At 40.2% G+C, this 27,541-nt stretch overlaps 2 protein-coding genes and 1 long non-coding RNA gene across 3 annotated transcripts in view; 2 read left to right on the top strand and 1 right to left on the bottom strand.

The window, feature by feature from the left end:
• On the bottom strand, positions 1 to 23,096 carry LOC141570103 (uncharacterized). Its single transcript, XR_012493990.2, has 2 exons — positions 22,957 to 23,096; positions 1 to 374 (listed from the first exon to the last, which is right to left on the bottom strand). It is a non-coding gene; the product is annotated as an uncharacterized LOC141570103 (long non-coding RNA).
• LOC141570102 (tubulin alpha-1A chain) lies at positions 23,061 to 27,127 on the top strand. Its single transcript, XM_074325737.2, has 4 exons — positions 23,061 to 23,201; positions 25,239 to 25,461; positions 25,604 to 25,752; positions 25,937 to 27,127. Exons 1-4 carry the CDS (start codon positions 23,199 to 23,201, stop codon positions 26,915 to 26,917), a joined length of 1,356 nt encoding a protein of 451 aa, XP_074181838.1. The 5' UTR covers positions 23,061 to 23,198; the 3' UTR covers positions 26,918 to 27,127.
• Positions 23,107 to 27,541, top strand: part of LOC109443676 (tubulin alpha-1B chain) — a 38,712-nt gene continuing 34,277 nt past the window's right edge. Inside the window, exon 1 of the mRNA XM_088799186.1 lies at positions 23,107 to 23,201. Within this exon, the coding sequence (XP_088655312.1) occupies positions 23,199 to 23,201 (3 nt within the window). The 5' untranslated portion in view covers positions 23,107 to 23,198. The remainder of the gene's footprint in view (positions 23,202 to 27,541) is intronic.

The raw sequence follows: 27,541 nt of genomic DNA, 5'->3' as shown, positions 1-27,541 counted from the left end.
TGGTTGAAAAACAGAATTGATTTACTTATTTTAGGATGTGAAGATACAAGACATGGAGGCAAATACACTGAATCACAATCCCATCTGCGGATGGTTCCCTTTGTCCAAAACCTCTTCAAAGTGGTGGATGAGGGGCCGTAGCTGTCAGGTGGGTGGGAATCCGATGCAGATGTGGAGGGAAGCCAGGGTTGTCGTGAAAAGAGTGAGCACTCCTGGCTTCCAGCCTGGTTCTGCCTCCTCCTGGCTCTGCCTCTTCATACAGGTCACTCCACTTTTCTGGTCCAAGTTTCTTCATCAGTAAGATGACCCGCGAAGGACAGGGAAGTCATCTCTAAATCTCTTTCTGGCCCTCACATTTTATGATTCTGTTGAGGCTAAAAAAAAACACCTATGCATTACTCTGCACTTTAGATTTACTATATCCCATCAATCTTTCTTTCTCCCCTCCTCCTCTCTCTCCCTTCTTCCCAAGCCCTCCCAGCAGGCACTTCCAGTTCAGGATTTGAAAAACAGTCCCAGCCCTAAAAATATTGGTTACAACGTGCTCCTTACATTTTTCCCCCTGGAGATTTCTAGAAGGTATTTGCTGAAAGCTTGAATTTAAATTTGTAGTTTCAAAGGAACAGGAAGGATGATGACACCAAACGTCTGGTCTCAGGGCAGTTTCCCGACATGAGCTGAACAGTAGTCCCACACAAAGCTAATGAATATACTGCTTCTCTATGTCCCTTGAAATGGTTCCTTAGCAGTAGGATTTCTCTCAAGTCTCTGTAATTGTTCTAAACCACACTGAGTCTTTCAATACTGTTCTCTGATATAATTTCTGAACAAGCAGTCAGCATGAAAAAGGACTAGGTCAGCTCTCTTTGTGTGTCAGTGGTTGGCAGCACAGCTCCTCTGGGATGTGTCTCCTGGCATCCACCCAACCCAGCTATCAACAATAAAAGCTTCTCTTTGTGCTGCCCGTAAGTCATAAATAAATCTCCTCAATCCCACCTGTTTTCTGAGAAGAACGTCAACCCTGTCTTTTACTCTGGGTTAGAAAAAAAGACAGGATTGCTGCATTAGGAAAATAGTTTTCAATGTCCACTAAGCAATTGTTCCTTTCATTGTTTCCCTACTGCCAACATTTAGATGTGTAATTTGAGTTACAGTCCCTTTAGTTGCCAGGTTCTGAGACTGAACTGCTTTCCCACTTTATGCTAATTGCCTTTTTGAAGCTGCTCGGCCCTAAGCAATTCTCCTGTGTATGGGAAATTAGTTGTGGAAGAAGAGCTCATTACCTGAGGGGCAGGGAAGGCATGCCCTGCAGTGGGGGAACACCATACAAGGGGCAGGGGCAGTGACCCACCTGGCTGTGGCTTCAGGAACTCTAGTAAACATCCCCCAGAAGGCAAGAAGGCCAGGACTACTGGCCTCTGGGAGCGTACCAGGCACCAGGCTGGTACTAAAGGAAGGACAAAATAGAGTTCCTGTTTAGCTAAACAAGAAAACAGTCAATCTCAGTTGCAGCCCAAACAGGTTGGATTTCTTAAACACCTCTCCTCAAAAACCTCCTCTGAAACATTAAGTCTCAAATTACTGTTCTGAGGTAAACATTAATTTTATTTTCCAGCAAGATGTAGAATGAGGTCAAGCACATTATTTTCTACTGCAGTCAATGTTGGAAGTAAAGAAATCTGCTGAATCCATTTTCAAAACTACATGAATGAGTCGTTCCAGCTGATTCATCATTGAGGTCATATGAGCAACATGTTTCCTGGGGCGTTCCAAATGAAAGTAGGGACTTTCCCCCCCTCTCTCACATTCCACTGGCTATAAAAGAGGCCCAGAAGGACCAGAAGTGAATATTACCAAAGAAAGTCTCCTTCAATCTCTATAAAGGGAAATAGATTTCTGTGTTTGTATTTCCTTCTCGTCTAATGCCAAACTCTCTGCAAGAGAACTTTGCACACATTCCCACAATTCAGACAGATTTTTTTACCTGACTTTTTCAAAGTTATGAAATATTTTATATAAACAGAAAAATATATTTTAAAGCCTAATAAAACCAGTGTCCAAGAACCCACCAACATCTCAAGAAGCACACCACCACGAACTGATGAAGCTCCCAGGGGTCCCCTGTATGGCACCCCTGACTCCCCCACGGAAGAATGAGGAAGAATGTGCCTCTCATTCTCTTGTTTTTCTTGATAGCTTTGCTACATATATATGCATCCCTGAACGAAAGTGTTTAGTTCTGCTTGTCGTCTGTATTAGTTTGCTAGGACTATCATAACAAAGCACCACAAACTGGGTGCCTTAAACAATGGAAACGTATTGTCTCACAGTTCTGGAGGTCAGAAGTCAGAGATTGACATGTGGGCAGGGTTGGTTCCTTCTGAGGGTTATGAGGGAAGGAGCTGTTCCAGGCCTTTCTTCTAGGCTTGTAGATGGCCATCTTTTCCCTGTGTCTATTTGCATGGTCTTCCTCCTAAGCGTGTCTGTTTCTATGTCCAAATTTCCCGGTTTTTATAAGGACACCAGTTATATTGGATTAGGGTCCCACCCTAATGGCCTCACTTTAACCTGATTACCTCCTTAGAGACTTTGTCTCTAAAAAGATTGCGTTCTGAGGTACGGGCAGTTAGGACTTCAACATATACATTTCAGGTGGGGGACACAATTCTACACATTAAACTGTCACAAATAGGGTTCCCAGGGAAGCAGGCTCTGAGTGTAGTTTAGCATACACAACGCTTATTAAGGCTTGTGCAGGGGATCAACATCTGGGGAAGAGACGGCAAGGAAACAGGATCAGGCCGAGGAATGAGTCAAGTTGTGATGCAGGCCCAACAACTGCCTTAGCTGACCCCACAGGGTGCTCTGGAGCAACAGTGGCCCTTCAGAGTTGTCCCAAGTTGGGCCAAGATGTCCTAGGCTTCATACTACCACACTAATCAGTCATTGGACCTGGCCATGTTAGGACCTGGCCACCTGGGGTGAGGAAGCTTTCTGCAGCTGAGGTGGTCTCTGCAGGGGCTGACAGCTGGGGCATCTGCCAACTCCCAGCAGCTGGGGCAACAAGCCCTCAGTAAAGGGGGACCTTGGCTGTGCAGCATAGAGCCCAGCACACTAGCTTTGAATTCTACAAAAACGGAATATGCTGTATGTCTTCTGCAACTTGCTTTTCAAAAACTTTTGTGAATATTTTCAAACATATTCAAAAGTAGAGAGAATAGTATAATTAACCCCTATACACCCATCACCTAGATACTTGTACATCAATTATCAAGATTTTGCAACACTCTCTTCAACTATCCCTTTCTTTTTCTTTGATTTATTATTTTAAAGCAGACTTCATATCATTTCACCTCTGCATACGTCAGTATCCATCTCTAACAATTATGGACATTTTCTTACATAACCTCAATGTCATTATCATACCAAATAAATAAACAATTCCTTGGTCCATATTCAGATTTTTCTGATTATCTAAAAAGATTATTTTTATAATTCGTTTGTTTTCATTGGGATTCAAATAAAGGGAACACATTATTTTGGTGATGTCTCATCTCTTAATCTAAAGCAATTCCTTTTCCCTTTTATCCTCATGCCATTGTCTTGTTGAATAATTAAAATAAAAATAAACAAATTAAGAATGTGGTTCAGGTTGTGACAGTCTGAGCCCTCCATTTTACAATGCTCTATCGAGCTTTCTTGTAATGGTATCATCCTTTGATGATCTCAGCCTGAATGAATGATTTGACAGTAAGAATTGCAAAGTGATTTTCTAATTCTGTACTTTTTCTTACAGTAGCTGAAATTATTTTGTAAAAAAGTGCAATTTGGTTGTCTGAAACATAATTCATATTGAAAACACAGGCTAAAGCTTAATTCTTTCCCTTTAAGTTGCCTGTTTCCAGAATATCATGATGAATGTTTTTCGTTCTTTCTCTTTAAAACCTCATTATGAAATCATGATTTAAAAAATATTATCAGGCCGGCCCAGTGGCTTAGGTGGTTGGAACTCCGTGCTCCTAACGCCCGAATGCTGCCGGTTTGATTCCCACATGGGCCAGTGGGCTCTCAACCACAAGGTTGCTGGTTAGACTCTTCGACTCCTGCAAGGGATGGTGGGCTGCGCCCCCTGCAACTAGCAACAGCAACTCGACCTGGAGCTGAGCTGCGCCCTTCACAACTAAGATCGAAAGGACAACAACTTGACTTGGAAAAAAGTCCTGGAAGTACACACTGTTCCCCAATAAAGTCCTGTTCCCTTTCCCCAATAATAAAAATATATATATATATATATATATATGATCAGTATGTTTTCATCAATTGCAGTAATTGTTCTTTTAAATGCTTATCTTGTTCTGTTTTTGACCAATAGGAGCAACCTCTTCATGTTAGCTCCTGTGTCCTTTGGACACAATCCCACTAATTTTTTGAGAACTTCCTTGCTTTCTGGAATAACAAGATGTCTCAGGCTTATCTTGCATATTTTATGCCCCAGACCAGGAATTAGCCACTTCTCCAAGGAGCCCTGATTTATTTTTTTTAAGTAGGAAATATTTGTTTTTAAATAAACTTTTGTTGTAGAATAGTTTTAGATTTACAGAAAAATTGTGAAGCTAGTACAGAGAAATCTCATATAACCCACAGTCAATTTCCCCTATTATTAGCATCTTATATTAGTATGGTACATTTGTCACAATTAATGAAGCAACATTATTACATAATTATTAACTGAAGTCCATATTTTATTCGGATGTCTTTGTTTTTTACCTAATTTTTTTTGTGTTCCAGGGTTCCATCCATCACACCACATTACATTTAGTCATCAGGTCTCTTCAGGCTTCTCTTGGCTATGACAGTTTCTCAGACCTTCCTTGTTTGTGATGACCTTGAGTTTCAAGGAGTTCTGATCAGATATTTTATAGACTGTCCATCAACTGGGATGTGTCTGATGTGTTTTTTCTCATGACTGACTGGGGGTGATGGGGTTTGAGGAGGAAGACCACAGAGGTAAAATCAGTTCTCATCACATCATAGCAGAGTACCCGCTATCAACATGACATCACTGATGGTGTTAACTTGATCATCTGGCTGAGGTGATGGTTGTCAGGTTTTTCCACTGTAAACTCACTCTTTGCTTCCCTTTTCATACTGCACTCTTTGGAAGGAGTTATTGTGCACAACCCACACCTAAAAAGTGGTCAATGATGCTCCATCTCCTTAAGTGGAGGAGTATCCACATAAATTATTTGGAATTCTTGTGCATGGGAGCTTTGTCTTTCACCTCCATTTATTTATTCAATTATTTATTTATATCAGTATGTCCTGATAAATATTTATTTTATATCCTAGGTTTTAATCCAACTACTTGACTTATTTGTTGCTCAAATTGCTCCAGCTTTGGCCGTCGGGCTCTTTCAGTTGTCTCCTGTTTCCCTCCTGTGTCCCCATCATTGTGAGGTTTTGAGCACTTCATTACTTTCTAGCACTAAAAGATGCTCCAGGATCCTCTGCTATATTTCTTGCCCTAGTCCTAGAATAATCCATTTCTCCAAGGAGTCCTGGTTCCTTTTATTGGAGAATGTTATTAGCAACACAAACTAGGTGTATTTGTTGCTCTTGGGGTGTCATTGCTTTTAGGCACCGTCAGCTGACAGAGAAAGGCAATATATGTGTATGTAATAATCTGTACATGTACACACAGTATTTCTATATGTAACATTGTATCAATATTAGGCTAAACATGGGTTCATACCAATGTCTCCAACTCTCACATGGATCATTTCTGCTTTCTTCTCTTGCTTGTCTGTAACTTCCAACTCCAATAGTAAGAAAGAAACCTGGCTCCCACCATCCGCCATCCATTTACTTAATTGTTCAATTCCAGTATACATGTATAGTGGTTTCAGAATTGTTCACCTGTACCCTCGTGGGAAACATTATTGACTATAGTGCGTGTGTACAGCTCTTTTGCCTTTAGTCCTACAGACTCCACTCATTTCCAAAGTTACTTAGATCAACACTTTTTCTTCTCATCTTCTTCAGTGAGGTTGTTTCACACATTTGTAATACAGTTATATTATTTTATCACATTCTATTCTGGGATCCACGGGCCTCATAAATGATTTAGGAATAATTTTTAAAACTCACAATCTTGGTGCTAAGGGAGCTCTTTTTTTTTTTTTTTTTAAATAAATAATTAACTTTAAAAATAAATTCTATTGGGGAATCTTGGGGAACAGTGTGTTTCTCCAGGGCCCATGAGCTCCAATTCATTGTCCTTCAATCTAACTGTGGAGGGTGCAGCTCAGCTCCAAGTCCAGTCACCGTTTTCAATCTTTAGTTGCAGGGGGCACAGTCCACCATGCCATGCGGGAATTGAACTGACAACCTTGTGGTTGAGAGCCTGCGCTCCAACCAACTGAACCATCCGGCCGCCCCTCGGCAGCTCGTTGTCGTCAATCTAGTTGTCTTCAGTCTAGTTGTGCAGGGTGCAGCCCACTAGCCCACGTGGGAATCGAACTGGCAACCCTGTTGTTTTCAGAGCTTGCGCTCTAACCAACTGAGCCATCCGGCCCCCCCACAAGGGAGCTCTTTGATCCTGGGATGTCATTATTTTTAGGCCTATTCAATGAACAGAACCAGGAAATAAATTTTTTTCATGGCTATAATCTTTTTTTAAAGCTTTATTTAGATATAAGTAACATACCATACAATTCACCCATTTAAAGTGCACAATTTAATGGTTTTAGGTATATTCAGAGTTGTGCAACCATCACCACAATCAATTTTAGATTATTTTCATCACCCCACAAATAAATTTTATGTCTATAAGCAGTAACTCCCCATTTTCCCCAATCCCTTCCCATACCCTCTCTTCCGCCCCGCCCCGGGCAACCGCTGAGCTACTTTATGTCTCTATGGATTTGTCTATCCTGGACATTTTACGTAAATGAAATCATATAATATGTGGCCTTTTATGTTTAGCTTCTTTCACTTAGTGTAATGTTTTCAAAGTTCATCTGTACTGTAGCAAATATCAGTATTTCATCCCTTTTTATTGTCGAATAATATTCCATTATAAGGATATACCACTATTTATTTATTCATTCATCAGTTGATAAACATTTGGGTTGTTTATCCACTTTTTGGCTATTATGAATAATGCTGTTTTGGAGATTTGTGTACAAGCTTTTGTTTGCCCATGTTATCTTTTCTCTTGGGTATATTGCCACATTATATGGTAACTTTGTGTTTAACATTTTGAGGAACTGCCAGACTGTATTCCATTTTATAGTCCACCAGCACAATGTATGAAGGTTCCGATTTCTTCACATCCTCAACAATATTCGTTATTATCTGTGTTTTCGATTATAGTGCTCCTGGTGGGTGTGATGTGGTATCAGACATTTGTTTTTAATCATGGAATTTTCTGGCATCTATGCTCTTTTTCCAACCCATCTTCTATGGTAGGAAAGTTTATCAAGTACATTTAATTTAATGAGTACAGTTTACTATTGATAAACAACTCTGAAATAGAGGAGAGAATGAAACCTAAATTCCGATATGCTCAAACTCTAGACCTAAGATTCTTCCTTCTTATGCATATAAAATGAAGATAAGAATATCTATCCCAGATTTTTTTTGTAACTGAATCCTGACCACTTTATTGTTTTATTAAGTTTATTGGGTGACATTTGTTAAAATTATATAGGTTTCAAGTGTACAATTCTATAATACATCATCTGTATATTGCATTGTGTGTTCACACCCAAAATCAAATCTCCTTCCATCACCATGTATTTGACCCCTTTGACCCTTTTCTACTTCCCCCCACCCCCTTTGCCTCTGGTAACCACTATACTGTTGTCCCACACGGTTTTTGAATGAATTGAGTGAGATAACAGATATGAAAGCTCTCTGTAATCGGTAAGGCACTATACACATATCATTAGTACTAGCTATGTGAGGTGGTGGAAGATAAGCTTCTCCTTACTGATGCTCCTTCACACGACGCTGCCCTGGACTTGGAGCTCCTGAAAATGAGAAGCCACGTGTTAGAGTCCCAGTAGAACCCAGCACATGCTTGTGCTACCACCTTCGCCTTTACGTAACTCTCAGGGAACGCTCAGACCCACAGACAGAAATCATTTTCTTGCTTTTTCCTCAAGATTCATTTTTCTACTGCCTTCTCAGCTCATTAGAACTTCTGTAGGCAGGGGCTCTCTTGGGTCTCCAACTTTCATGCTTCATGTTTTGCCTTCCCTTTTGTTTCACCCATTTGGATTTAGCAATTCAGCTTTAGACTGTGGTAACCTCAGCACTACTAGCCTGGAAACTTGATGCGCTATTCCAGCTGGCTATTGCCCCATGGCTCCATACCTTATATTTCACCTCTCTGCTCAGTATGAACACTTAGGACATTATCGATTGTATCATCTGGGGAGGGACACTAGACCCTCCTGTCCTGTCAGTTGCCAAATCTTGAAAATCTGCTTCCAAAACTCTTCCTTTGGATTGTTCCTTTCCATTTTCACTACCACTAGCTTAGCACCAACTTCCTCTCTTGAATCTTTTAAAATCATATGTCCATTTTCAGGTGAATTTGTCACAAGACCGTAGGGTAATTGGAAAAAAAAATAGGGTACTGTTAATTTTGTTTTAAAATAGATACCAGTAGTATGCTGAGCCATGGCATGGGGCCGCATATGTAAAAACCTAGTGCAGTGAATTTCAAACAGTCAGTTTTCCACTGATTAGTAGGTCAAGAAATCAATTTAGTGACTTGTGACCAGAATTTAAAAAGTGAAATAGAACAGGATAAAAAATATCAATGAGTATTATGCAAAGGAAGAGTAGTTTTTTGTTTTGGGTCTATAATATAAAAGTAAAATGTATTTTTTACAATGGGTCAATGGTCAAAAGGTTGAAATAACACTGAACTAGTGGTATTTCATATGTTCTGTTAGAAAATTATTGGAAATAACCTAAACATTACTCTTGATCTATATTTAGCAAGAAAAATTATACCAGAAGGCCTATAAAGGATTAGAACTCAGACTTCTTGGGTTTGAACTCTAGCCCTATTATTTACTTGGTGACTTTCAGTAACTTACATAAAAGTTTTGTGCCTCAATTTCATCATCTGTAAAATAAGGATAATCATAGTACCTATCTCTGAGAGTTGTAATTGGGAATAAATGAGTTAAAACCAACTAAAGTACCTAGCACAGACCCCGGCATGTGGTAATAAATTAAGACATGTTAGCTATTATTATAAATATTCTCAAATCATTTAGCAACATGTCAGGATTTTTAAATCCCACTTTTCTAACAATTACCATTCCAAAGTCAGGTTCTAAGGCTTCTCACACATAGAGACCAGGCCTGTGATCTATAGATTTCAATAAAGACTGTTTCAGTGACCATCACAGAATCCAAAAACCCACCTATAGAGGCTGATATGAGAAAACCATGCTGTCTCTGCAACCTGCCTTGTACCTTCTCTCTTGGACACTCCCAGATATACCCAACATTCTGAAAAGATATGGATCATACCGTAGCCTGTCCTGTGTCAAATACTGAACATAACTTCTGCCAACTCTTCTGCTTGAGGGCACATACTGTATGCCCTCATTCACTAAAACTTGGATTAGTGCACATCACTGAGCAGAGACTTCCTTTCTTTCTACTATAATATGAGAAGTCCAGCAACACAATGCCCAGTGACATGAGGACGGACTACATTTCACTGAAGTTACATCGCTCATGCATTGCTCTTTGAGAACTCCTCTCCTAGTGGTTTTTCTGGTAAATATTTAATAACTGTCTCTGAGAGAGAGAAAGAAAAATCCTGATTTGTAGCATCAGCTAATTTCTATGGTGTAAATGCTCCCACCATGACTAATTTCAAGCTACCAATGTGATGTCTGAACACAGATTTGGGAAGAGGTGCATACAATCCGCTCTCATGAGCTCTTATAAGCAGGCCCCAGCACACCACGGGCATGTGACTATTTCAAGTTTTCTGCTCAGTGTGTATGTAAGAATTAATGCTTTAATTTTTTTTTTTTAATTATCAGATGTTTCTTTGTTCTGAAAATACCATTCAGCGGACTTTTTGGTTATGCAATGGGAGAGGAAAGATTTTCTTCTGGAATGAAGATTTTGAGACAATGTAGCTCCAAGGCACTGAACCGAGCTCTGGATAATGTAAAATGTTACAGCTCTCCAGATTGTTCTTTAAAAAAGGCATTCCTTTCTAAATTAGAATTCAGAACACACAGTCCCTAAAAATCATCTGTTCATATTAGATGAGGAAATCAGAAGAGGCAATCAGATGAATTCAGGAAGTTCTAGGGGCAAGTCCGCCTTACACTGAAAAGAACTACCAGGTTAACTGGACTGGGTTGCAGAGCCTAGTCGGAACCATCCATCTAAAGACCCCCTGGGGTGTTATTACATCCCGAATAATCTATACTTGGGGAAATGTGAGGATGGGGAATTGCGGGGTCTGGAGGATTGTCCTGGTGGGGCTTTTATGGCAAAGCAAACCCCAGAGGAAGCAGACATTCTGAGCCTCAACTACCCTACCCTACAAGGGGACGGAAGGACTCCAGAGCCTATGCTATTTACCTTGACACGATGATGTACCTACTACACAATTTATTCCCATAGAAAAAGCATTCTCAGGGCCGCCGAATGGCTCAGTTGGTTAGAGCTCTTAACAACAAGGTTGCCGGTGCAATGGGTAGTGGGCTGTGCCCCCTGCAACTGAAGATTGAAAACGTGAACTGGACTTGGAGTTGAGCTGCGCCCTCCGCAACTGGATTGAAGGACAACGACTTGGAGCTGATGGGCCCTGGAGAAACACACTGTCCCCTAATATTCCCCAATAAAAAATTTTTTTTAATTGTGTTTTAAGAAAAAGCATTCTCTATTAAACAGAATACATAGAGTAATGGTACGGGTCAAATACTGGAGCTGGATAGATCCAGGTTTGAATTTTCATTTTGCCATTTATTAGCTCTGAGAGACCTTGGGTATATTATTTAAGTCCTCTGAACCAGTTTTCTCAACTAAGGGAAAAAGTGAATATAATTGTACCTACTTCCTAGAATTATTTTGAGAATTAAATTAGATAATACAGTACTTAGCCTTGCTTAGGTGCTCAAAAATTAGTAATAATCACATTTAGACACACTTTCAGAGGCTAGATCCCTGATATAAGTAGATATTTATGTCATCTCAGCATCAATCTTTCCTTAATATCAGCCCAGATTTGCAGATGTTCCCAGGTAACTTCAGAGATATAACTGTCTACATCTGGAAAGGCAATTTGCAAAAAACAAAATTTAAAGTCTGCACTTGCACAAGATGGCTTAAGTGGGCTTTACTGATCTATGAGGTTCATCTAAGAGTAAATGTTTAATTTCAAGACATGATGTCAGTTATTTCTGGGGATTATGCTGACATGAATCTTTATCAGAATCTTCTGGACTCCTATTTGAAATAGTACCATGGCTTCTGTGGTCACTAAGGTGATCTCAAGCTCTCAGCAAACATTGATGGGACCTTCTTGCCTTCAGAACTGGAAGTCGTCCGAATGTGACAAAAATGTTCTTGTCTGTGTTCCTTGTCTCAGACTCTTTCTTATGCATTTAGTTAACTCTGGTGACACCAGAATATAAACCTTACTTTAATTAAACCATCCTGCAGCCTCCTCTCAGCGTTCTGTGCTGAGAGAACTGGCGTTCATGAAGCGGAAGCTGAGGATGAACTCTTTGTGTGAAGTCTCCCTTTTGCACTGATTTTCACTGAACACAAGATGGACTGTGTGCAGTAGGACCATTGAGGATAACAGGCACTGGATTTTGTGCAACGATTTTTATCTCTGGTGTTTCTGGCACTGATTAAGGTTTCAGGCAAACAGAGGCACTGAGGACCTAGCAACAATCGCTAGGCAGCTTCCTGGTTGCCAGCAACAGTAAATACCACAGAGACACAAAGACTCAACCTTTCACATGCCCACAATGAAACCTGGAGCCTGGTTTCTTATTTCAGATACAACAGGGTCCTCCAGGTAGAGACAACAGATTCTTCTTTCCCCCATTATATTAGATTTTCAGAATTTTGTACAGAAACACATACTTCCCAGGAGCCTGTATGACCATCTTGCTTCTAAATTTGTGCAAGAACACTTATATTCTAACCTCCCTCTTAGTACTGCCCCTTTTTTACTCTTTTGAGGGAGAAATGAAAGGAAATAGTGTTGTATACCTGACTTTGGAATTTTAAACAATGTATGAATGTGTTTAATGTGTCTGTAATTGCCAGTCTTCTGTAAATTATAATTGATTTCCACCCTTCTGAAAATATTCAGGAATACCATCTAAAAGATTGTCCTCACCAACTTTATTCTCTACTTTGTTTTTAGAAAGATAAAAGCAAACTGAATATGAAATAGAGCCCTGGCAATTTAAGGTTTTTCCATGACTCAGTCAAGGAAATTGCGTAATAGCCTTCCTCTGCCAACCTCACACACACTTCTTCTCAAATACCTCGCGAATTTCCTTATTCTATTTCTCCACTCCTATCATTCTTTTTCCATCTTTTCTACATACCATTCGCTTTTCACTTTTTTCTCTAAGGCTGTAAAATTCTCTAGAGTATAGTCATGTAGTATGCAAGGTGATAAGGAAAAACTGAAGTACCCCCAAGGTTGCAAGTCTGTCTCCTAGCAACTGTATATGTTGCTTAGTAACATGAGGGGTTAGGAGTAGTCTCTCTGACATATCTAAACATACTAAAATCATTTAAAAAATTAATAGTGGGACTTACTTATTAAAATATACTAAATCCAGAGACAATCTTACCATGGAGGGGACTTATTTTGGGCCATGCTATCTTGAATAAACCTCTACATCTCTTATAATCTGTATACTACAATAACAGATTGCTGTTCTTAAAAGCAGCACAGCCTTTTCTAATCCTTTCTCTTCAAGACAATGTTTGAGGGAAATAGAGAAATATTTCCTAAATGATATTTTAGGCTGGGCAGATGAAGAAAAATGCAGCCTTCCCTCTCTTCTGCACATGCATAATAGATTTTTAAATCTAAAGGAAGATGGAGAAATGTTTCCTAAAACACCTTTTTAGGCTGAGCGTCATTGAAAGTTGTGTCTTTCTGGATTACGGTTGCCTAGACAGTAATTCTCTGTCAACTTATCCAGGAGTTATCAGAATTTAGAAATAACTGAACCATACCACCCAAAAGCATTAAAACTCTTTAGTTCCAAAATGGTAAATTATTAATTCTAAGAGAATACTACTTAGTAATTCTAAGAGAATTAGACCTACTAAATCAGACTCTCCAGTGCAGGAACTGGGAATCGGTATTTTTAATGAGCACCCTAATTACTTCAGCACATGTAGGAAATACTGGTGTACAGCATGATTCCAATATGTTACAAAGGGTTGTCTTCTACTATTTGGGCTCTTGGATTTACAATACATGTAACGCTTAAAGAAGAACCTTCAAAGACCAAGTCCTAAATATTCTGCCACATCCTCCCTTTGAGCTAGGCCCTTTGGCTAATAAAATTGGTCAAGCTTTAGATAATTAGTCATTTGTTCATTCTGCAAATATTTATTAGGACAATTTTGAAATATAATTGAAAGAATTTAGTGATCAGCTGGAATTAATTTAAATAAGTTAATATACATAAAGTGCTACAAATAGTGCCTGACACATAGTATTATAGAAGGTTATTATTTTAATCTAGCTTGTTAGACTAGAAAGATGGTGACAATGAACCGATAGTGAGACTATAGAAGAATTTAGAATATAGAATAGTGAGGAGGGTAATGGAGAAAAATAACTAATTCCATTTGGATAGACTATATAAATTTGAGATGCCTACAGGTCATCCAGGGGGTTAAAACTAGTAACAACAAAAAAAAGAAACAAACAACAACAACAACAACAACAACAACAAATATATATATATATCTCCAAAATGGGGGCATATTGCATAAAACATTTTAAAAATGAATTCTTACTTTTTGTGTGGCTAGCTCCATATGAAAATGGACCAGTTATAATTCCCTCAGTATTTTATTTCTAACAATATCAATACATCTATAAACACTTTTGGAGATAGTACATTTTTTTATTCACTAGTAAATCAGTCTCACCCTGGTTTATCTGTAATATGGAATTAATTAAGACAAGGATTTGAGAGAAAAAAGAGAAATACACATTGGGATGGTTGGGGGAGGGGATTATGGACCTTCTTTCGATTACTATTAAATCCCTATAGCCAGTGCACCATGGCAACCTTCCCAGTCTGCCACCTAATTTCCATCTGCTTTGGGGGGAAGGGGGGAGGGACAGAGGTGGTTCAGTGTGCATTCTTCTGAGTGTGTGTAATTTGAGTTAATGAAATGCAACCAAATTATAAATTGAGTTTCATGGAAAACTGAGATTATCTGTCTTTTCCACTTCCTTCTCTTTCTTTTCTCAGGATGCTTCTGAGCCTCTTCAAGTTTTGTCCCTTTTTCCAAATGCCAGATTTCATCAGTAGGCTTGGGTAAACCACTTCCCCAATGTACCAGAGCAAAATTACAAATTAAAATGTGTAACTCTGGACATAATATATTTTGTTAAAAAGAGTGGTTCAGTAAATTACTGAACATCAATGAGTAACCTCAAAGCATTTTATTATAATACCAGAGATATATTTTTAATATTACAGAGTACAGGAGTTTATTGTGTTAATTTATGTCTTACTTCTGGAACAGAATTCATTAATATTTATCTCTGTTACATACATAAAATTCCTACCTAAAATAGATGAAATGCAGTTACCAGAAATACCACAGATAATTCTTACCTTCATTATCCAGAAAAAACTAGTATTTAGTAATATTGCATTGTGCTGACCAGTTTGAAAAAGATAATATTAAGCTTTAAATAAAATTCTAAACCCAGGTGTGGGGTCATATTGTCAGCTAAATTGCTAATGTTGGAATTTGGCCAACGTGAATGCAGCAGATAGTCTTTTAAGGCCATATATAGTGAGAACCAATTCACTCCATACATGGATCAGTACTGATGCCTAAAATAAAGATAAATGTAAATTCAGCATGTCAGCATAATCATCTCCATCTTCTTGTTTAAATTTAGACTTTGAAGTATGTTTTTGTTAGAGAATTTAAGGAAAACCTACTTGCTTAAATGTCTCCTTTTACACTCAAACCGACACAAGGAAGGCAGTGTGAGGTGGACAGGTATGGCCACTTCACAAAGGATGCAGAGGCAGTGATGTGGCATAAGACAGTGACCACCATCGTGGGAGGAAGCTGGGGAATGTAACCCAGTTCTTTCTGTCCGGCAGCTCCTGCGCTGATCCTGCTGTCACAGAACTTGACACAATATATTGAAATAGCAATTTCCGTCCTTGGACCTTGAAACAAGTTTTATGTCTTTTGTATCAAACTCATTGCTGTACATTTATTTCCTTTTCGCTAAATCTAATGAACAGTCTTCTGTCCTTATTAACAACCCCTCTGCAGTATTTGATATTACTCAGCACTCTGCTTTGACACTGTCCTTCCTTTCTTTCTGTAACATCAATGGCTTCTGCTTTTCCTCCTCCTTTGGCCAGTCCTTCTTTGTTTCCTTTCCTTTTTTACCCCTTCTTTCTTCCGCCTCCCCCACCCCCCACTCCAGTTCAAGGTGTTGTTTCTCAGTCTAGTTGTGTAGGACACAGCTCCCTGGCCCATGCTGGTGTTATGAGCCTTGCGCTCCCCCCAGCTGAGGCAGTTGGTCGCCGGCTCACAGCAGCTCACGGCAGCTCTCGCCAGCTGCCGGCCACTCACACTGGCCACCAGCCACTCATGGCAGCACACGGTAGCCCACGGCAGCACACGGTAGCCCACGGCAGCACACGGCAGCCCGCAGCAGCACACGCCAACCTCCGGCTGCTCACGGCAGCCCAGCTCCAGGCAGAGCTGTTGTTCACAGACTTAGCTGTGGAGGGCGCAGCTCACTGGCCCATGTGGGAATCCAACCAGCGACCTCGGTGTTAGGAGCAAGGCACTCCAACCACCTGAGCCACCGGGCCAGCCCTTGTTTCCTTTTCTGACACTTCTTTCTCTTGCAGTCCTTCATTGTCTTTAATTTACTAAGTGTGTTCCCAAATCTGGTAAATTAACCTAAATATCCCCTAAATCCATCTCTTTCCTTCCATTAACCTTAGGCTGTCATCTTGAAGCCTGGATGACTACAATAGCCTCCTAAATAGTCTCCTTGCCCTTCTAGTCCATTCTTTAAAGCTATAATGGTCTTCCTAATCTGGTATAAATTGTGACAAAAAGAATTGAACCTAGGTCTGCCTGACTCGAGCTGGTAACCCCATCCTTCACACTTTGCTGCTCCTTATTCCTACATATCACCAGCTGCTCTAGAGTCAACCTTCTATATATTTCCTAAATATGTCTATTTCTTTCCATTGCCATTACAACTTCCTTAAATCAGCTCACTATCTACTAACCAGCAATCTTCTAACCAGTCTCTCTGCCTTATGTTCCCCCATCCCCAACTCTGTTCTATCTATTCTCTCTGCACACAGCAATCAGAAGAATCTTTCTGAAATGCAAAGTTCATTATTCCTCTTTCCTTTAATGGCATTCATTGAATTTAGAATAAGGTCCTTTCATAACTGATTATTTGCATAGTCCTCCAGCCTCATCATTATCTAGTCCCCTTTTCTAACACTTTATGTAACAAACCATAACAAATCACCTTCAGTTTCTGAATCTCACCCAGTTGTCTATGCATTTGCATATAAACTCTCTTCCCCATTTGTACCTACTACTATTTATTTTTCAAGACAGTCCCAAGTATCACCTCTTCCAGGAAGTCTTCCTGCATTCTCTATACCACACTATCCCACAAAGACCGGGAGTTTGTCTATAAAAGCTGACCATGTACACGCCCTATTACCCCACAATTCCACTCCTGGCAGAAATACATACGGCAGAAATTTGTAAATATATTCACCCAAACACATGTACAAGAATGCTGGAAACAATGCAAATATTCATTAACATTGGGAAATGTATAAATTATGGTATATCCATACAATGGGGTACTACACAGCAATAAGAACAATTTTCAACTGTATTCAATGGTATGAGTAAATTTCACAAAAATATTGAATGAAAAAAGTCATATATAAAAGAGTATATTCTATTGATATCAAGTTCAAAAACAGGCAAAATGAATCTATTGTGCTAGAATTCAGTGGGGATTACCTTTGAGAACAGATAGTGAGTCAGTAGTGGAACAAGGAGAAGGCCCTTCAGATAGTGATAATGTTCTGTTTCTTGATCTGCATGCTGGTCACATTAGTAATAATGTTAAGTTTGCAAAAATTCATCAAGTTGTACATTTATGATTGGTGAAAATTTATGTATGTATGTCATCTTTCAATAAAAAGTTTTCAAAATGAAGAATAAAAAAGAAAAAAAGGCGTCTCACTTGGTAAACATAATTATACGTGAATTGTGTTTCCCATTCAGTGGCATAACTTGAAATTCTGGGTTACACTTGGAGAATTCTATTCTCATACAATACCACTAGTGTATAATGCTGTTGTCAGTAGGTTCCAAATTTACATCTCCACCCCTCTAATCCTGACCTTTATCTGAGTAGTGTCAATCTCAGATTCCCAGTGGCCTCCAAGACTTCTGCCCTCAATCCCTCTATCACCTCAAACAGTGTAACATTCACTTTGTAAGATCACATCGACTGATTGGTCCTGCCCTCAACACCCTCTCCATAACACAACATACACCAACACATTTCCTGCTCAAACTTGCATCTCTGCTCAAAGTCCCTATTTCTGTAAAGAGCACCATTACCGTTTCATTTTCCTAGTTCTTCAGGTTCCAAAGTTTAAAGGTTAACTTTGACTCTTTCCTTTTTACCTCATGTCCAACCAATCACCACTGGAATTCTGCCTTTGGATGGTCTTTTCTATTATCTCTTTCTATCCATTCCCACTGTAATTACTATGGTCTGACACCTTCTGCTTAGATTATTGCAATAACCTCCTTATTGGTCTCCTTATCACATGTCTCCTTCCTTATTCCACTTACCTGTCAGATTAATTTTATGAATATGCTGTTCCCTTCCCTTTATTCTTTTTTTACCCTAAAATTATAAAGGCTTCACACTGTCTATGGACTCAAGCCCAAACCCCTTCAGACTGGAGTTCAAATGCTTTAACTAGCTCCATTCTCCCCATAAAACACATTACTCATAATTCCTTTGCATGCCCAAGTCAATTTCTTTGCTAATATTATTTTCCCTATTTAAAGTACAATGGTATCAGATGATTATTTTTAATTCACTTTTCTTTCTCCTTTTTATTTTCCTTTTCCTCTGTGGGAATATCTTTAGGAACTCATGGGTTTATATTGTTAAAAGTTTTATTATAAAAATTGCATAAATACAGGGCCGGCCCGGTGGCTCAGGCAGTTAGAGCTCCGTGCTCCTAACTCCGAAGGCTGCTGGTTCCATTCCCACATGGGCCAGTGGGCTCTCAACCACAAGGTTGCCAGTTCGATTCCTTGAATCCCGCAAGGGATGGTGGCTGCGCCCCCTGCAAGATTGAACACGGCACCTTGAGCTGAGCTTCCACTGAGCTCCCAGATGGCTCAGTTGGTTGCCACAAGGTTGCCCGTACTAGCAACGGCAACTGGACCTGGAGCTGAGCTGCGCCCTCCACAGCTAAGACTGAAAGGACAACAACTTGAAGCTGAACTAAGATTGAAAGGACAACAACTTGACTTGGAAAAAAAAAAGTCCTGGAAGTACACACTGTTCCCCAATAAAGTCCTGTTCTCCTTCCCCAATAAAATCTTTAAAAAAAAAATTGCATAAATACAAAAATGCATAAACACACAAATTTACAACATAACAAATAATGATTAAGTGAACATTCAGCTTTTATATCCCTTTGCCTCCCTTCTCCCTATCAAAATCAACTCGGGAAATTATCTGAACTTTAATGTAATTTTAAAAAAATATGTCCTCTCGGAGATTTTTAAATATAAGATTCACTTCTATTATGGAATTCAAGGAGCCACATTAAGGATTTGGGCTCTTCATCTTAAAACTAACAGGCAGCCATTGATCTGATTTATGCAGTAGAGTGACATAATCTATTACATTATATTATATATACAAGATCACTCTGGCTGTTGTGTGGAGACTGGACTGGGCAGGGGTAGAAGTGAATGTAGAGGAAATACAAGGGGACACTGAGTTTGTCCAGACAAGAGATGATGTATTTACTAGAGTAGAGGTTGTAGAGATGGAGAGAAAAGAATAAGATTTGAGACATATTTAGGATGTAGACTTGACAGGACATAGTGACTGAGTCTATGGTGGTCAGAAAGGAGGGGGAGATGTCAAGAATAATTCTCATTTCGGATGTAAGAAACCAGGTGTATGCTGCTCCGTTTACTGAGCAAAAGAACCTTATAGGAGGTGCATGTTTGCACCTAGTGAAGACAACTCATTCAATTTGGGATACCTGTGAGAAATCTAGCCAGAGATTGAAAGTTTATGATATAATCTGGATCTAAGAAGAGATGTCAAGAAGTCATTAGCACACAGAAAGGATCTGCAGCCTCCGGAATGAGTGCACTTACTATCTACTAGGAGTGGATGAAATTGCATAGAATCAAATGAGGAAAAGGTCTAGGACTGATCCTTGAGGAACTTCAACATGTGAGGATTAGGAGCAGAGAAAGAAACAGTAGAAAATGAGAAAAAAACAAAAAATGTAGGAAAGAAACCCACAAAATATAGAGTTTTTGAGGCCAAGGGAAGAAAGTGTCTCAAGAAATAGGTAATAGGGGGGTGGGAGGGAGCTAGACAAAGGTAAAGGGGATCAAATACATGGGGGTAAAAGGGGATTTGACTTTGGGTGAAAAACACAATGTAATATACAGATGATGTATTATACAAATGTACGCTTGAAACATAATTATATTAACCAATGTACTCCAATAAATTCAGTAAAATTAAAAAAAAAATTACAAAGTGAAAAAAAAAAGAGAGATAATAGTCAATTGTGACAAAGCTTTCAAAGGTCAAAAGGATTTAGCAACAAACATGGAAGGCATTTGGTTTTAAAAAATGGTAGGAGCAGAATCCAGACTAGAATGGATTTAGGGATAAATAGGAGGTGAAGAAGTAGGAAAAAAGTGTTAGACACCTCGCTTGTTTCCTACATGAGTTATGATCCTCCCCCATACACACACAAACACATGCCATTCTCAAACCTACATACATGTACTTGTTTTATTTCTTTAATTAGATTGGAAGAGTGTGGTGAAAAGAGATCATGTTACTACCTCTAAATTCTCATAGTATATAGAATGGTCCAGGGCTTACTGTGGACACTTAGTATATGCTTATTGTATAAAAAAATGTAAAATACTTTATTAAATACTTTTAAACTACTAATCATGATAATAATGAAAATACTGAAATTAAACAGAGAAGCTATTTAATTCAACAAACATGTATATAACGTCTACTGTATGCTAGGCACTTTGCCAGGGGCTAGGAGTCACATTTTCATGGAGAAGAGGCATAGACACACAAATAAATAATTTAAATTCCACAATATTATGAAGGAAAAAATGTTTTATGCTAATCTTACTGTACAAGAATGAATCCATTAGTAGAATATTTATTCATGTACACTGATATAAGTTAAAGAAATTGGCAGTAAAAATGAGAAATGAACTAGTGAAAACATTTTTTTTGGCCTCCCATAATTTGCATACTATTAAGTCAGATGAAGAACAAAAAGATTATTTTCCCTGCTCTCCCATTTATATATTTAAGATTATCAGTGCTCAAATAGTCTATTTCTGACCTAGATCTTATTGTTACTTATGCCCAAGGGGAGAAAAAAATCCTCATTTACATAAGAAACAGAATGGCTCTGAGATAGAATTACAAAGAAGAATCAACTACATGAACCCTTCTCTCTTTGATTTAATTCTCAGTGTAAATGGCATAAGGAACTGAGGTTATTGGATAAATGACATATTTATTTTATACTGTAAAGAAAATAAAATTCAAGACTACCCTTCATTCCCAAAATGAGATTTGTACACTTTATCAAGGTCCAGCAGTGTCTGATTTATTTCATTATTAAAATTTTGAAAGAAGTATTTTCAATGAGCTACTTATTTAATCCTTACACTCGCCCATGGCGTTTAATTCTTATTTTTGTTAAATGGACTTCTGGATTCAGAAAGAAGCATTCAAGTTGTCCTTAATTTTCCTGTCTTTTTACTGAAATATACTTTTGTTTGCTAAAGAAAGATAAGATGATGTTGAAGATTATTTTCCCTATGAAATATGCAAGAAGTGAATCATTTGTGTGTTGGTTTTTTTCCCCCTAGGGAAGACTCTACTGCAGCAAATTTGAACAAGTAAAGCAGAGCTGTGGATAGCCGGCTAGAAAAATCCACGGCCACCATTGTCACACCACAACCTGCAGCAGCTGTCTCAAGTCCATCCCTCCCACGCCCGGCTCTGCCTGTCAACCCAGCAGGAATGAATAGGCTCTGCGGAGCACTTCAAAAGGTGCTGCAGACCCTGAAAATCTGTCACTGAAAACGAAGGGAAAATACAAATTTTCAACTTTGTGGCCATAACAAACCTCTTAACCTTTGAAAATTCATTAGCAACGTCAGGTGTTACCCAGTTCAGTCTTACTCTGCATAGCCCTTCCTTGTTGAAAATGGAGCCTTTCAAAGTAGCAAAAGAATATTACTGCAATCCATTTCCTAGGGGGTGAAAGCAAAGCCTTTTTGTCCCAAGAGGCAATTGAGCAACCACCAGTCTCTAGTTGAATAGCCAGCGTGTGAGGCTGGCTGCAATTCCCACAGTTAGAAGCCTAATCTCGGAGGAGGAGATTTACCAAATTCAGATAAGAACTACATAAAAAAGAAATGCAGTTATTGAGCTGACATCACAGATTGGTCTGTGGATGGAGGCAACATCCCAAAATAGTCTTCTTTTTACATTGTGCAGCTCTCCTTTTTAATTTGGTGTCTCAGTTATTTTTTTCATTCCAGGAAAGAGAACAATGCAGAATATAACCGCATGCACAGGTAGTATTAGCTTCTGAACTCAATTCTTTCTCTTTATATTTTCTCAGTTCTATATCAGGAAAAACTGATTCATTTTAAGGAAAAATACACTACACAAACTACTATTACATAGACTTCTGGTAAAGGAATATTTCTAGTAAAATTATTTACAGTATGTTAATTAGAGCGTAATTATTGCCACGTTAGAACTACTTGTGTGCTTCCATATTTAGTATGGTTATTCTTTCCATCTTCCGTTTTTGTTTAGCTATTTGGGAAGGGGTACAAAAGAAGATCTGAAAATTAAACTTGAACCTGAGAAACCATTTTGGATGACTCTACTATTAAACTTTTTAAAAACTAAAACAAACAAACACATTTACCTAAGCCATTTGAAGGATCATTCCCGTCTTCTCTCCTACTTTATTTTTAAAGCAATTATCGATGTTGACTCCTCACGGAATGTGGTCGAGTTTAGTATACACTTTGAGGGAGAGACTGGAGCAATTTTCCATTAAATATTTCATCTGAACATAAATTCTGCGACTAAGAGTTGGGAAAAACCTTACATTGGTGATTTTAGTTGTAGTTTGAGGTTCAGGCAGTATAAAATCACCCCAGCCTCTGTTCTCTTTCTTTCCTTTTGCACCCCCTCCTCAGCCCCACCCCATAATGGATGCTCCGCTGACTGTTTTCGCTCAGTCTCTTTGTCTGAAGGATGCAAACAGTCTATGGATGCTAGGGAAAAAGGGGTGGGGGAGAGATTACCTCATCCCATGTCGCTTGCACCAATCACCACTCTTCTGTCGTGGCTTCTCTGGGCAGATTGAGGGGTCTGGACCAACAGGAAAAGGCCCCAGCCCATCCCCATGGTGACCGAGTTGTATATAGGGAGCCGCATCCACCCATGTGCAGCAGGTTCTCTTACATCGACCGCCTAAGAGTCGCGCTGTAAGAAGCAACAACCTTTTCCTCTCAGCCATCCACCCGGCAGCCGCAAAGCAGCAACCATGGTAAGAAAGAATACGTTCTCTCTGGTTCTTTGTGGCCATTGGGTGCGATCAGCCCCCCACGGTCTGCTTGGAAAATCTTAAGCTCTTTTCCTTTACAACTTCTTTGGGTCAGGGTAGGTCGCCTTACGCTTTGTTGGAGAGGTTAAGCTTTGTCTGCCCCAAATCCTTGAGCCTGGCCGCTGCCGCAGTGCGGGGTGCAAGCAAGAGCCCGGCAAAAATTGCGCCCAGGGCGCGGCAGAACCGTGGGGAAGAACAAAGGCGGCGTGGAGGCGCTTGTTATCCGAGGCTTTCAGAGGCGCAAGCAGCCCATCTGTCGGTGATGAGAGGGTCTGGAGCCGGGAAAGGGGATCGCGGCGTCTCCTGCCGGCCCGTGTTTGTGCACACTGTGTTCGTGTGAATCGGGGAGGCTCTTTTCCTCCTCGCGTTGTTCCCCAGGGAAAGGGAGAGGAGGCGTCGCCCCAGAAGACCAGGGGTCTGTGCGTTTAGCTGGGAGGAGTGGGGAGAGACGACGGCTGAGACAAAGCGGAGCCTTGGGTTAGTTAAAAAAAAAAAAGTTCCCTTGCCGGTTCTTTGGCATTTTAGAAAGAAACCCGCGTATTAACGGGAAAAAAGTGGTTGGTTTCTGTTGGAGCCAGCGGCAGCCGGCGTCAGGACGGCGCAGGGGCGGAGTTGTTTGTCTCTGGCTTCTCTGGCCTTGGAGCCATTGGGCGGGGTTCGCTCTCGCTAAATCTCTTCTGTCAGGAGAAGACTTTTAATGTCTTTCATCGTTGTAGAACTGTAGGCCTCACAAGGTTTTTCATTCACTGCTAACACTTAGATGAAATGTTTTTTCTTGAGAAGCAAAATCACAATTCACTTGACAAGTCCTTTAAGGTTTGTCCGGGGCTACCCAGACCTGCCGGACTTGATTGTGTGTCTGTCTTGGCCACATGTTCAGTGAGAAAGACCACTTTGTGAACCAGGGTACCCCAACGCTCAGGACCCAGGGAAACGCCCCGCCCCCCCATATATCAGTGAATAGACAATGGATAGACAATGCAAGTTGTAGCCATAAAGACCATCGAGTAGAAAATACCTATTGAATGTGATGAGTATGTACATTCTGTGGTGGGTAGAGAATCGAACGACTGAAAATACGTACTATTTTGTTTTAAATAAATATTTCATTATCCTTTCACTGGACTTTCTTGTTTGTTTGGTAGCGTCTCATGTGATAGTTTGTTTCCAATTTAGGAACTGATGTTTTAAAGATACTCATAATTTTTCACTTTTCTACAGTGGAGAAAATTCTGGATAAATTTTTAAAAAGTAATGAAATTAATGCAGACAAAGAAGAATTATACTCTGTGTCCAGCTGTCTTTTGTTCGAGCGGATTTCATTAATTCATTTCAATTTAGGCGTATGGTTCCAGCCTGGCTCAGAGGAGCGAAACTGGCAGAATGGCACAATGAGATCATGTGGGTAGTTTCTGGAAATAGAGCTTGCTCTGTTAAATAATGTAGCAGACAGCACAGGCTAGCACCAGGCACAGCAATGCAGCAGTGCAAGGAGTCAGCCCTTGCTTAGCTTCCAACCCCCTCGTACAGATGGGTTCTGCAGATAGACTGCAAAAGGGTGTGGCTTCTAGCCTCAGCTGCAATACAGATGTCCATGTGGAAATACCAAGTCATATTTAGAAGAAATTCTCATCTGTATTTAAAGGGGAAGGAGGTAGTAATATTGATTCCAATTAATAATTGAATTAAACTTCATTCTACAGAATCTGTGTTTTGAATATTTTTCAAATGAAAAATCTTCTATTCAAGCATGGCCATGGGAACAATAGGCTTGCACTCTGCTGTACGGTGCAACATTTTTCAGGCCACGCCCACCTGCAGCTTTTGTAGCAGGTGCGTTTCCTCATTGTGTTAGGGATGTGACCTCAAATAAATTTGAAGAATACCTGTATATAACTAGAAACATTTAAAGAAATCTACTGAAAATTCAAAATGATAACACAACCTAATTTTATAATTTTTCTCTTTTCCTTCCCACAGCGTGAGTGCATCTCCATCCACGTTGGCCAGGCTGGTGTCCAGATCGGCAATGCCTGCTGGGAGCTCTACTGCCTGGAACATGGCATCCAGCCTGATGGCCAGATGCCAAGTGACAAGACCATTGGAGGAGGAGATGACTCTTTCAACACCTTCTTCAGTGAGACAGGCGCTGGCAAGCATGTGCCCAGGGCAGTGTTTGTAGACCTGGAACCCACGGTCATTGGTGAGTTGACCTCAGTAGCCCAAGTGAGATCCCAGGGATCTGGGACAGGACGTGTGTCCTGGGGGCTCTGTTGATGCCCTGGGGTTGGGCAGGTTTGTGCGGGTTGTTAGTGATGGGTGGCCGCTTTGTTTCCCTTTTCCAGATGAAGTTCGCACTGGCACCTACCGCCAGCTCTTCCACCCCGAGCAGCTCATCACAGGCAAGGAAGATGCTGCCAATAACTATGCCCGGGGGCACTACACCATTGGCAAGGAGATCATTGACCTCGTCTTGGACCGAATTCGGAAGCTGGTGAGTACCAGTTTGAAATATACTTAAAATGGGGTGAGGTGGTTCATTGCAAGTTTAGTGAAGAGACCAAACTATAGCATTCATTCTTTGGTGCATGCCCAAATGTGAGATACACTGCTCACTCTATTAATTGAAAAGTATCCCAGTGTTGAAGAATTACATTTTCTTTTTTCTTCTTTCACAGGCTGACCAATGCACAGGTCTTCAGGGCTTCCTGGTTTTCCACAGCTTTGGCGGGGGAACTGGTTCTGGGTTCACCTCCCTGCTAATGGAACGTCTCTCTGTCGATTATGGCAAGAAATCCAAGCTGGAGTTCTCCATTTACCCAGCCCCCCAGGTTTCCACAGCTGTAGTTGAGCCCTACAACTCCATCCTCACCACCCACACCACCCTGGAGCACTCTGATTGTGCCTTCATGGTTGACAATGAGGCCATCTATGACATCTGTCGTAGAAACCTCGATATTGAGCGCCCAACCTACACTAACCTGAATAGGTTGATAGGTCAAATTGTGTCCTCCATCACTGCTTCCCTCAGATTTGATGGAGCCCTGAATGTTGACCTGACTGAATTCCAGACCAACCTGGTGCCCTATCCCCGCATCCACTTCCCTCTGGCCACATATGCCCCTGTCATCTCTGCTGAGAAAGCCTACCACGAGCAGCTTTCTGTAGCAGAAATCACCAATGCATGCTTTGAGCCAGCCAACCAGATGGTGAAATGTGACCCTCGCCACGGTAAATACATGGCTTGCTGCCTGTTGTACCGTGGTGACGTGGTTCCCAAAGATGTCAATGCCGCCATTGCCACCATCAAGACCAAGCGTACCATCCAGTTTGTGGACTGGTGTCCCACTGGCTTCAAAGTTGGCATTAATTACCAGCCTCCCACTGTGGTACCTGGTGGAGACCTGGCCAAAGTACAGCGAGCTGTGTGCATGCTGAGCAACACCACAGCTATTGCTGAGGCTTGGGCCCGCCTGGACCACAAGTTTGACCTGATGTATGCCAAGCGTGCCTTTGTTCACTGGTACGTGGGTGAGGGTATGGAGGAAGGAGAGTTTTCTGAGGCCCGTGAGGACATGGCTGCCCTTGAGAAGGATTATGAGGAGGTTGGTGTGGATTCTGTTGAAGGAGAGGGTGAGGAAGAAGGAGAGGAATACTAAAGTTAATATGTCACAAAGGTGCTGCTTTTACAGGGAAACTTATTCTGTTTTAAACATTGAAAAGCTGTGGTCTGATCAGTTAATTTGTATGTAGCAGTGTATACTCTCGTACAATTACTGGCCTATGCTTTAAAACACGACACTTTGTTACAGATCCAACCTGTCCATTTCTCTGATGGGTTTGAATAAAGTATTCCCTGTCTTAAATGAGTTCAGACTTGTGTTTTCTATTTGGATGTCTGAAAATTTTCATGTATTCAGTACATTGAGAAGAAAGAATTAACTGCTGATGTGGTATATACATATATTATGAAATGACTATTTTACATTGTCTTAGTATATTATAAAACTTATAAATTATAAAATGTATATCTAAATACTATAACATCCATGCTATTCTTAAGTTTTGAGTCCATGACAATAGATACTTAGAATGCTAGTACTTTTTAGAATTGATATTTGCTAACACACTGCCAAAGGACTGATTGGCTGCTGAGTGTCATACAACTAACATAAAATGGTGAGTATTCCAAATGCATCATCAGATCTTATAAGCTTATTTTCATGCCCCTTCATATCCTTGGCATGTGTCTAGTGTCATCATGCTTCCTCTACCCTGGGTTC

Source organism: Rhinolophus sinicus, chromosome 1, assembly GCF_057876585.1.
Source record: "Rhinolophus sinicus isolate RSI-liver-muscle chromosome 1, RSI-T2T, whole genome shotgun sequence".
Lineage (NCBI taxonomy): Eukaryota > Metazoa > Chordata > Mammalia > Chiroptera > Rhinolophidae > Rhinolophus > Rhinolophus sinicus.
This window is presented reverse-complemented; position numbering and strand designations above follow the sequence as displayed.